Raw genomic sequence first — 12,371 nt, forward strand, 5'->3', positions numbered from 1 at the left:
AAGAGAGAGAGAAAGAGAGAAATATTGAGTTGTGGCAGCTGGCTAATACATGCCACCAGACCCTTACACCCAGAGGGTGAGGATTCATATCAAAAAGGATTATTAATGTGGGACAAAATGCAAAATATATTGTAAATGGATGTTTAAATACTAGTGAATACTGAAAATCCATGTTTATAACAATGTTGCAACAGATGTTGAAGTAAGCATAGGTGGCCTTGTGTGAAAGCTTATATGATCTTTAAGAAAACAGATGCACAATGTAACATTTCCAAGAGCAATACAAGTACATTGATTAGGCAGCCTGCACACAGCTGTCTAGTCTGTGCATTTTCAGTTAACAGAGGCCCAGAACAGACTGGCCTTTGAGGCACCCTCATCACGTGCAAGGGCTGCCTGGTGGGCGGAGCGCACACATGCCCGACAGCCCTTGCACGTGACAAGGGCACCGCAGCTGCAGTGCACCCACCAGACGTAGCGCATACTGGTGATATCACAGCTGCGCCGCCTCAAAACAGGGGGACGCAGTTGCGATGTCACTGCAGCGTCGCTGGCGCTTTAGGGCGTGGAAGTGCGCCGCAAAAAAGGAGCCGCTTCCTGGTGCTCCTTTTTTGCTCCACAGGAGCGCCGTGCAATTTGGTTGCTGTGGCACTCCTGTGGAGCAAAGAGAGGCGCCTGGGACACGCCTTTTTCTGGCAGTTTGTACCCCACCAGAGTTATCTTTTAGAAGTTACAATAAAGACATGAGTTTATAATGGATTTTTCTCTATATAGAATAAAACAATGTGACATAAAGCTCTCTTGTATTGGTGACAGGGACAACAAATCCATGTTGGTTTACTTTCTCCTCTCATCTAAGTGGTGTTCATACATTACACTGACTATGCAAACAGAATATACCTATGGTCATTCAAAAGTTTATGAATGTCTGTTCTAGTGTTCATTCCTGATTTCTACCCAAGTACAAAATCTAGACTACAACTCTGAGAGCAGGGTTCAAATCCCAGCTTCGTTGTGAAAAACCCCTGGGTGATCTTAGACATGTCACACACTCTCAGCCCTCAGCCCTTTATGGTTTCCATAAGATGGAAAGAACTTGAAGGCGCACGACAACAATAGCAGCAACCCTGTTAAAATCATCCAACAGGTAACACATGGAGTAAATTATTCTTTTCCTGAAAGTCATATTGTATAGGAAAGTAATAATTTCCACCATAGTTCAGATTAAACATCTTCAACCACAGTATGGTCATTTATTGGTATGATAATTTTCCAATTCTTGCTTCATATAACTCCTCTTTTTACTGCCCCTCATTTTGCCACTTACTGAAAAATTGGACAGGAGGCTTTTTTGCATCTTGTTGTCAAGATTATACTGATAAATCTAAAGAAAGAATTTTACATAAATGTCACACTCTTTTCTCTAACTGCAAAAGGTGGTTTCTCCATGTCATGAGCCTCTCCTAGTTATCATCTCAAATAGGCAAAAGACTTTCTGACAGGAAGGGATGAATGGTCTCTTTCTGGTTCACGTCTTTTAATACTTCCTCCACGGGCAAAGCAATGTGCTAACTGTTATTATTCATGTCTGTATGTTAGACCTGGCTTGTCTCAAGATCCCATCTAATTGACTGCTTTTCCTCAATCTGTCAATCATGAACCAAGTGTCCCCATGGCATAAATACAAGGCATTTTCATTATGTCTGCATCTATCAGAACACATCTAGGGACAGATTATGGCTTCAGGGCTTTATGATGCAGAATTTTGCAAGTATGTCTAAGGACAGAGACTGGTGATATTTATTTTCTTTCTCTTCACTACCTTTGCTTTTTCCATTCTCTTGTACTGAACTGAAGCCCTTTTGAATTGAATCATTGGGGTGACTGGATCATTTACCCAACAAACAGATTATTCTCACCCACGTTCATCCACGTTGCTAACTTTTTTTTAAAAAAATAGAAGGGATATGTGGTTTAGGTTGGCGTTCTGCTTACCAAAGAGTTTGCTAATAGTATTTTCTTACTCTCATTCTAATCCCCACAGCTTTTAAACTCCTGCTGCTTGAGGTTTAGTGGGACATATTTACTTAAAAGATTTTTAACATCCTGGTAATACTACAGTCTTCTCTAAGGCTACTCACAATATAAAACATAAACTCAGTATCAATGTAATGTTGATAAATACATAAAACTCTTTTAAACAAATTTAAGACTGAGCAAACCAAATCTGAAACTATGAAAGAAAATAACACAGTAAAAGGATTCTAAATCCACTGGGTGATCTCTCAGCCTCAGAGGATGGTAAGGGCAAATCCCCTCTCAAAAAACTTGTCAGGAAACCCCCATGAGAAGTTCACCTTAGGGCTGGCATAAATCAGAAACAGAGGAACATAACAACAACAACAAAAATCCAAAGGAAACAAATAAGCTTTTAAAATATCTTAAAAGGGAAACAACAGATGGAACCAGCTGTCAATAAACAGTGGGAATTTACTCAGAAGTAAAAGAAAGGCAATGCATCTTAGCTTGTTCTGACTCATATGATAAGTGGGAGGTTTCTGAGACAATAATATTTTAATCTTTGTTTTGTTGTTTCCACTTATCCATTATGTTACTAGGTAAAGATAGTACAGCAATAGAAGAAGAAAGAGCTAAAGCGTTCCAGAGAAGCTGTATTTTTTCCAAGTGGACCCCAATTTCTATCTTTTAAATAACCATATATTTTGTCAGAATCTAACCGAATGTGTCATAAGTTATGTGTATGCATTATGTTAATTGGTTATTCATGTAGTGATATAGAGGGAGTTTATAAGAGTAGGATAACCTATGTATATTGTGGACATGGGGAATTATGGGAGATGTAGTGTTGAAGAAAATTTTGCTGGTGGTTCACAGTGGTGATAATTGCTTGAGTCAGGAATCCACAGATGTGTGGGGGATGTTGTTTCTAATAGGAGAAAAAATGTAGAGGGAAAGCGAAAATGTTTAGGGGGTGGGTGGGTGATTAGACCAAGAAGGATGGTACATGGATATGTATTGCTTTATGGACAAATCATGGCAAAGCTCTCTAGGTTTTAGGGTAGGGTACTGTGAATATTGGGGTTGTGTTTGGGGATGATAGCAGTTCTGTCTGCAAACATCTTCTTGCTAACACCTATAGTTACTGGAAGAAAGTTCTTGGTGTTTGAAATACAGAGGGCTGGTTTACTGAACTGTAGAGGATGAGTGCAGTTCTTAATGTATTTCTTCATAGTAATGTTCAATGGACTCCCAGACTTCAACTTAATATTCTAAAACTAGTAGGCAGGATGTAGACTTCCACAATCTAGACTCAGCTCCATAGTTATAGAGTCATAGTTCCTGATGTCTGTGATGTGGGAAGCTGATAGTTTTGCTTCTGCTTACAATATGATCTATACAGGGATGCCCCTGCAACTTGAAAGAAAATTGGTCTTCCAAAGTCTAGAAAGGCTGTTATGTCTGTTTAGAACTCCACACTTGCTGATCTGCTCTGAGAGAGTAATATAACACTGCTCTCAAAACTGCTAGTTGAGACAAATTCATAATTCTTCAGCCACCTTTTAGGGAGTTAAAAGTTCCAATAAGAAACAGATTCACCAATACAAGAAGAGATCAGTGTTGAGGACATTGGTGCTCACTCTGTATCAAACTGCTCAAGGTTCTACTGGAACAATTTGCATGGAAGAAATTATAAATACTTCATTAAAAAGAAACAAACCAAAATCTAGCTAAAAAGATAAATTGCAGAGAACTAAACCAGACCTCATTAATATAAAGATAATTGTTTAAAAAACAATCTGTATCCCCTTACATTTCGTTCATATTTCACAGACACAATTATTTATATGGGCAAAGAAACCAGTTGCCATTCAGTTCAGTTTGCTACTAAAAACAATTCCATTTTCCTATTGGAAACATTAAGGACATTTTGTCATTAAGGATAGCTGTTTTAGACCTCCTCATACCAGGCCTGCTAATTTTTATTTATTTATTTTTTAAAAAATCTTCTTAAAACAGAGGATCTCTTTGATGCGAGTAAGGCAAAATTGAGGTTACTATTTAAGAGTCTTTGCATTATGCACTATGAGAGTTGGGGCAAGGGCAAAGACATAGTTTAAGAGAACTGAAATAAGGATTTAACAAATGTACAAATTTCCTTCAGTGTCTAATACAAAATATTGTAGGGTGCCTTAGGGACTGACACTTCATATCAGATGTTCTCTAGTGCTGAATAACTCCCGCTAGGAGTTTTCTTTTTGCATATCTTACAAAGCAAGGGAAAGGATTCAAAGTGGAAGGTCATACATCTCTGGTTTTTTAAAAAAGGACCATGAGATTTTTTGTCCCCCTCCCCCCAAAAAAGGAATGAAAGTCATAATGTACAGTAACAATCTCCATTGTTTATGAACATCAGCATCCTCCTGCTAACATTTTATACAGAAAAACAGTGACAGAGAAAACTTATGCTACTTGCATTGATTTTTTTTTTAAAAAAACCCACCTTATCAAAAGCTGCATAAGAACCTATAGCTCTTCTAAGGTAATAACTTGCAACAATGCTCATAGTATATATTCAAGATATGAATATATATTTTCAAGAAGAAATTGATAGAAGAAGAAAGAGGTAAAGTGTTCCAGTCCATCAATCTTTACTTTCCTAACATTTCAAATGTCTTTAAAACAAACTTCAAGAACACCTCCATTAAGTAATTATATCCTCTGAACAAATAATGACTAGATATATTGCCTCAGATATTCTGTTTATCCCATTAACAAGGATCTACTTTTTAGATTCTTCTTTGCCACCAAATTTCAGAGTCCACATCCAATGTGACAGCTAGCCACATCAATCACTACTCCTTTGAACTGGTGTTCTTTGCTGAGTATTTCAGTTACTCTCAGGTCCATTAAAGTGACTAGTGCTGAGATTTATTATGGGACACAGGACAAAAAAAAAAAGAGATAGGTCCATGGGTACCTTCTGGTTTATTGCTATATAGAGTACACGTTTCTTTAAGCAGAGCTCAGCTGTTTTGCTTATATTCCTCCATGAGGTGCCATGTATATTACTGCTGCTGCATAAATACAGGCATTCCTCAATTAACAAAACATCTGACAAGGAAACTCTTTTTTCACAAAGCCCTTCTAAGCCTGCCTAGCCTTCCTTTTTTCTTTGTCCTCTATCTAGTTGGAAGTGTTTTCAGCAGCAGCAGCAGCACTGAGAGGATGATAAAGGAAGCTGATGAAACACAGATCTTTCATGGTGTGCTGCTGCAGTACATTAGAATTAAACAGATGGGGAATAACAGGGATAATAAGCAAGATTAATAGCATCTGCCTCCAGAATGTCTTACTGAACACATGTAAATGGTGAAACAGAAAGAAAAGGGGAAAGCTCTCCACTTTTTCTGTTCTCCCCAGCATCTTTGGCCAACAAAATGAAAATCATAAGAAAATAAACTGGTAATTTAAAAAATAAATAAATCTCTGGATGCATTTTGTAAGACGCTTTCAACTAGTCTCTAGAAGGTTCAAAATGTTTTAGTTATTTATTCAAAGTTTACATGACCCAGTTGTTTAATTTCACATATGTACATTGTTAGTTTGCTGAAATATGTTGACCTGTTCTTTTTTATGGCATAGGAACCTATTCCTATTCTTTCCATGTTTTTTCTCCCTCTGGTATGGCATTTTCTGTTTAAAGAAGTATATATTCAGGAAAACATCTACTTCAATAACTCAGGAATTTGTTTCTGTTGTTGTTGTGTGCCTCCAAGTCATTTTTGACTTATGGTAAACCCACCATAGGGTTTTCTTGGCAAGTTTCTTTAGAGGGAGTTTTCCATTGCCATTCTATGAGGTTGAGAGAGTGTGAACTGCCCAAGTTTATACTCAGTGGTTTTTTGGGCTTGAATGGGGAATCAAACCCTGATGATTCTGTGATTCTATCGCCAGAGTCTCCAGTCCAGAACTCAAGCCATTACACCACACCTCTTCTCACTGAGGTATACTATACTTATAAGCATATAATCAAAATTTGATATATACATCTCATCTCAGAAAAAAATGGTACAGTGATGCTAGCTTCCTTGCAGCTTTCCCACTTTAACCTTTTTGGAGACTATTTATCCATACACAGTACACACTAGAATCTTGTTAGACAGTTCTATTTAGTAGCCAGTAGAGGCAGCCAGAACAGGAGGTGCTTGATTATCTCCATCTTCTTTGCTACTGAAGTCTCTGCCTTTTTCAGCAAAGTGAAAAGACAGCTGATTCAAGAAGCTAAATATGCTCTCTTGGTAAGCAGACCAAAAAAGCTATGTAAGCTGTGTACGAAAACGTCAAAACTTGACAATAACCTTCTTTAAACTACCAAGCAACTACTGTTACACCCTGACTCAACATTTCACATAGATATAATTTGTAATGAAATAAATGAATCATGGCACTATGGCCATAGGCTGACATTCTATGCACACTTATCCATGGCCTCACTGAATTCATTCCAGCTTCATTCAGCATACACTTTTATTTATAAGAAATATTTCTATACTCCTTTTAAACTGAATAAAATCCCAAAGTAGCTTATGCCACCCTTCACTGCTAATGTCATCATCATCACCATCCCATAAAAATGCTCTTTAACAGTTCACAGCTAATAGAATGATAAGCTGAAAAAGTATATTTTCAATAGATGTCTAAAATTAAAGAGTTTTACATTAAGATCTATACAGTTTAGCAGTCTGACATAATGCAGAAGGGACTGCAATCCATGTGCAGCACTGCACTCTAAAGCAACACTTGCTTTTCACCTAGGAGTGTCCAGGTGCCCTTTTTACATCAGACCATGCATTTGTTAAGAAGCAGAACAACACCTAAAATTCTCTTATATGTTTTTTAAAAAAACTTTTGATAGGAGCAAAACCAAAATCAGTGGCAAGGAAAACTCTTGGCAGTTGGAGAAATCCCCCCTATTTAAGTTATAGAAAGAACGAAGGCTTCCTATTTTGTGGACATCGATTTCTCTTCTTCCTGTAATTTGTATAAAAAGTCTTTTCATGCAAAATTGTTGAAGTTAAATAAAAATGCACTTTGCAGCCCTCCAGTGGCAAAGTAGAATTTGAAGCTCTTGAAGGAATTTAGATGTGGCACCCTTTAAACTATCATGATTAATATATTGTGTCAAGTGCCAACAAATGAAAGTCACAGCTTTGACAGAAAGACATTCAATGGAAGTCATTTCAAAGGAAACAAATAGGACAATTGTCAATATGTACTACTACTGAATGTATGTCTCTTTCCATTAATTTATATTGCATTCTAAATGAATTCCAGTCACAGAAAGTTTGACAAACAAGGTAATGAGTAGATATTTTGTGCTGTGTGCCCCCCAAAATATGTATTTTTGCAGCTTCTGCAAAGTTTTCCAAGTTCCCTTAAATGTTTATTTATTCTGTTGGACGTTCTCAAGTGAGAATGAATACAAACTTCCTATCAAGAAACTAAACTCGTTTTAAGACAGGACGAGGGTCATTTCAAAGCAGCAGAGAGCAAGGTCCTCCTGGCTTGTGTTTATCATAGAAGAGCTGGGTGAGATTCCCAGCAGAAAGGTAGGAATGCCAGAGAGGAAAAAAAGAAATGGGTGAATTGTTAAGAGCAAAGGAAAGCCATAGCTGCCAAGATGAACTGCAGTTCTTCCCCCAACACGTTTGCTACAAAGCGCAGAAATTATTAATACACGAAAAGAAGAGGCGTCTAGGACTAGAAGACCTCCCTCGTCGAGGGATTAGCTGCAGCTGAATGCTACAGAGGCTGCTATTTGTTTCCTTCTCCAACTGTCGGGAAAGAACGGCAACTGTTTTCTTTGGACACCCAAACACTTTCCCCCATTTCCTCTTGACTCAGGAAGGGCTGAGCATCCCAAAGTGGAAGGAAGGAAGGCTACCTGGGCTGCCTCCCCCAGAGCCAAGAAAAGGGGAAGCCAAAACACCTGCCTCGCTTAAGCAGCCAGCCCAGCCAAGGACTACGAAAAGAGAGAGAGAGAGAGAGAGAGAGAGAGAAGTTTGCTTATGCAAGAACTAAAGCAACAAGTCGGGCATTTTCTGGAGAGAGACACAAGAGAGGCCAAAACAAGCGGCGTGGATTCAGGTCACTCCGTCCCAAACATGGCCCAGAGTCATCTGACCCAGAGCCAAGCGCCATAGATTTCCCTTCTAGATCAATCGCTAAAAAAGGCAAGGCCGGGGGGGGGGGGGGTAAGCCTTGGCTTCCAGGGCGGGAAGGCGAAGCCATTGAAGCGCCCCTGGACGCCAGGCTGTCTCAGAGCCTCCCTCTCCGCCGCCGGGCGCTGGGTTCGAATCACGCCTCGCCTGCCAGAAGCCCAAGGGGAAACTCCAAGCGATGCCCTTCGCCCCTGCTCCCCTCCCCTCAGCACTCCTCTCAGGAATATGTCTCTAATCTCTCTCTCTCTCTCTGTGTATGGCACCCAAACACACATCTCTGGACTTCTGACATGAATATATATATGTGTGTGTGTGTGTGTGTGTGTGTGTGTGTGTGTGGCACCCAAACACAGATTCTCCCCTCGGTTCCTGCAATGAACACACACACACACATATATGTGGCACCCGAACACACAAAGTCCCCTCTCCTTCACACACACACACACACACAGAGAGAGGTCTGCTTGGCACCAGAGCTTTTAATACAAGGAGCACCAAAGATGCCCAAGAGACACAGAGAGGGAAAACAAGGCGGGGAGCTGCGTTGGCCACTGAACAAACCCAAACAAGAATCCATCCTCTCCCCAAAAGAGGCAGCGCCCCTCACAGCTGGGGCTTCCAGAAGAGAAAGAGAAGCAGCAGAAGGGAAGGGAGGGAACTTCGCCTACCTTTGGCGGCCAGAAGGCTGCCGACCCCGAGCCAAGGCGGCAGCAGCAGCAGCAGCAGCAGCGCCCACTCCCGGCCCTGCCTCATCCTGCCCAGGTGCTTCGGGGGCTTTCCTTTCTCAGCCCAGGCGGCTCTCCTTCCTCAGAGGCTCGAGGCTGCTCTCCCTCTCCTCTCCTCTCCTCTCCTCTCCTCTCAGACAGACATGAATCAGACAGATAGACAGGCAGCAGGGCGAGGGGAGGCGAGAACAGCAGCAGCAGCAGCGCCTCCTCCTCCTCCTGCTGCTCCTGCTCTGCCTCCTGCTGCCGGTCTCTAGTCCTCTGCCGCCTCTGGCTCTCGGGGCTGGGGCTGGGGCTGGGGCTGGGGCTGCTGCTGCTCAGTCACTGCCAGGCTTGGCTGCCAGGACCAGAGCTTTCACCGCGGGACCGCTGCGACGTCACTCTTCGGGAGGGGATCAGGGAGGGAGGGAGGGAGGGAGGATGCTCCAACAGCCAGGGCAAAGCGAGAAGTTGAGGGCACTTGAGGCAGGTGTTTCAAGGGACATTTCCCCCTGAAGGCTCCAGAGCCTCTCTGGTCCTGGGAGCTAAGTAGGCTCAGGCCTGTTTAGGGCTTGGAAGGGAGCCTGCCCGGGAATTCCTGGGCCTCATTCCCACTATGCTTGAAATAGGTTTGCAAATCAGTTCGAAGTGGTTTAAACTGACCCTGGCTCACACTTGAACCAAATCGCTGAAGCCATTTGGAGAGGGTGGGCCACGCACTAGACCCATTTAACCTTACCCAGAATGAAACATAGAGTACAGATTATAGATTAATCACTAAAAAGGCAAACAAGCATTTCAGCCTCTCTGCTCTTGGGAGCTAAGTAGGCTCAGGCCTGTTTAGTACTTGGAAAGGAGACTGCCAGAGAGTTCCTGGGCCTCATTCCCAGTACATTTTAAACTGGTTAGAAAATTGTTTGAAACTGTTTTGGACAGTGATTTTTTCCACATCTCTTTGGCTCAATCAATTCCATGCAAGTGTGAACCAGATGAGGATTGGAATTGATCAGAAGAATTGACAATAGGGCTGTTCAACAGTGAACACACTCCCTCAGAGAGTGGGGGAGTCTCCTTCCTTGGAAGTCTTTAAACAGAGGCTGGATGGCCATCTGTCAGGGATACTTTGATTGAGAGTTCCTGCATGGCAGTGGGTCGACTGGATGGCCCTTGTGGTCTCTTCCAACTCTATGATTCTATAAATTCAGGAGTCAATTCAGTGTCAGTGTGAGTGAGATGCAGGTTAAAATTGGTTTACTATGATGTGAAAGGGGTCGCCGGGCAGGAAAGTGGAAATAAACAACCTGTGTTCACCCACCCTTTGACCCTCTTGCAGAAGTACGTAAATGCAATTGCAGTGATGGACAGAGAGAAAAAATATCCTACTGAAAACACTCCAAATTGAACCAATTCATTTGCCAATGTGAACTGCAAGTGGGTTGTTTTGAGAGACTCCCACAGGAAAGGGTTTAAATTGAATCAATTCTTTTGTCAATGTGAACCACAAGTGGGTTATTTTATTTTGTTTAACAGCAAGAAAATGCAATCGGGGCAAATGTAGTGTGAACCACACTCCACTGCCGAACTGATCCATCGATTCGGACCATGAAGCGGTTTATTTGTAAGTGGGAATGAGGCCCTGATAATATGTGAGCTATATTCAGAGGAAGGCAATGACAAACCTCATCTGAATACACCTTGCCTAGAAAACCTTAGGAGAAGGTCATCGTTAAGCCATTGTATTCCCTATTACCATGTACTGGATGTGAGAGTTAAGAAAGCAGATAGGAAGAGAATTCATTCATTTGAGATGTGGTGCTGGAGAAGAGTGCTGAGGTTACCATGGGCAACAAAGAAGTCAAACAAATGGGTCCTAGAGCAGATCAAACCAGAAATCTCTCTGGAAGCCAAGATGTCGTACTTTGGCCACATCATGAGGAGCCACAACTCACTGGTAAAAACAATAATGCTAGGAAAGGCAGTGGGAAGCAGAAAGAGAGGAAGGCCACATGCTAGATGGATGGACTCTATTAAGGAACTGAATTTGCAGGACCTGAGCAGAGCAGTGGAGCATAGGGAGTCTTGGAGATGTCTCATCTACAGAGTTGGCATGGGTCAAGATTGACTTGAGGGTGGATAACAACAACCACACATCAAGGTTGACTTGAAGGAACATAACAACCACAACGAGAGAAATCTTACCAGTGCATGCTCTAACATGTCTCCCACTTGGGCAGGAAGGCAGACTATAGATCCAATAGATATATAAATTAAAGAAAGCATGTACATGCAAGCTTTCAAGGATTTGTTTTATTTAATTAAATATGCTGCCTTTCTCTAGTATTGGGATCCACAGTGGCTAACAACAAGATTAAACACACACACACACAGACAAGAGGGGAGAGGATTTGAGGGTTCCACTTTTATTTTGTGGGAAGGAAGGCATTGAGAGGAGGAAAGTAGGAGCAAGAACCTGCTTTGACCTGTCCTCTGGCACTCACCTTTTCTGTAGGCACTCCAGTCATAAGGATAGATAAACTGGATAAGCCTGCCAGAAGGGACTGGTCTTTATAGCTCTTTTAAATCCAGACAGCGTATTCAGCTGTAAAATTTCTTCCGGCAGGTCATTCCACAGTCTAGGAGCAGCTGAAGAAAAAGTCCTCAGGCTGACAAGCACCAACCTAGTCCTGGCTGACTGGGGTAAATGTTCACCAGAGGACCCAAGTGTAGAGGGCAGATTATGTGGAATGAGGTGATCTTAAAGACAGTAAAGATGTCATAGCTGAAAAGGAGGATAAGACACTGCAAAATGTAGGGAGTTAATCACATAGGCCACTTACTGCTATGCAAATACTGCACAAGTGTTAACCAAACATTTCAGAGGCGCCAGAGGTGGAATCATCTGTTGCGTTTCTGAAACATCATAGAGGCTTCCCGCTTTCTTTCCATCATGGAAGCATTCGTGGCGAAGCCTCAGAAAAACCATTTTTATTAACGAAAGATCCCATTAATAAAAATGGTTTTTCTGAGGCCTCCCCGTGAACTCTTCATGACGGAAGGAAAGCGGGAAGCCTCTATGATGTTTCAGAAACACAACAGATGATCCCACCTCTGGCACTTCTGAAATGTTTGTGTAACACTTGGGCAGCGTTTGAGTAGCGGTAAGTACCCTGTGTGATAAAGCTCTAGGTATGTCCAAATAAAAGCTAAAAACACTGATAGAAATATAAATTCATGTTCCTTATTCCTGGTCAAAATGGAGGACACTTTGGAATTCCTCCTGGACAGAAGGCTGAAATGTAGGACATGTCCTGGAGAAGGAGCACCTCTGGTCACCCTGTCAATAGTAACCTTGATTTTGCCTTACTCACATCCTCTCACTAGCTCACCTGAGTCTCCCCACCACTCCTATTAAAAAGTCAAGAAA

The 12,371-nt window shown here is 41.8% G+C and overlaps 1 protein-coding gene across 2 annotated transcripts in view; it reads right to left on the reverse strand.

Annotated features, from left to right (window-relative positions):
• CLSTN2 (calsyntenin 2) overlaps positions 1-9,131 on the reverse strand; it is a 520,062-nt gene extending 510,931 nt beyond the window's left edge. For both annotated transcript variants that reach the window (XM_089507754.1, XM_089507753.1), the window contains exon 1: positions 8,912-9,131. In XM_089507754.1, coding sequence (XP_089363880.1) covers positions 8,912-8,996 — 85 coding nt within the window. In that variant the 5' untranslated portion in view covers positions 8,997-9,131. The remainder of the gene's footprint in view (positions 1-8,911) is intronic.
• Between the last annotated feature and the right edge of the window lie 3,240 nt (positions 9,132-12,371).

This window comes from Sceloporus occidentalis, unplaced genomic scaffold (genome assembly GCF_023333645.1).
Source record: "Sceloporus occidentalis isolate IW3139 unplaced genomic scaffold, rSceOcc1.0.p SCAF_2, whole genome shotgun sequence".
Classification (NCBI taxonomy): Eukaryota; Metazoa; Chordata; class Lepidosauria; order Squamata; family Phrynosomatidae; genus Sceloporus; species Sceloporus occidentalis.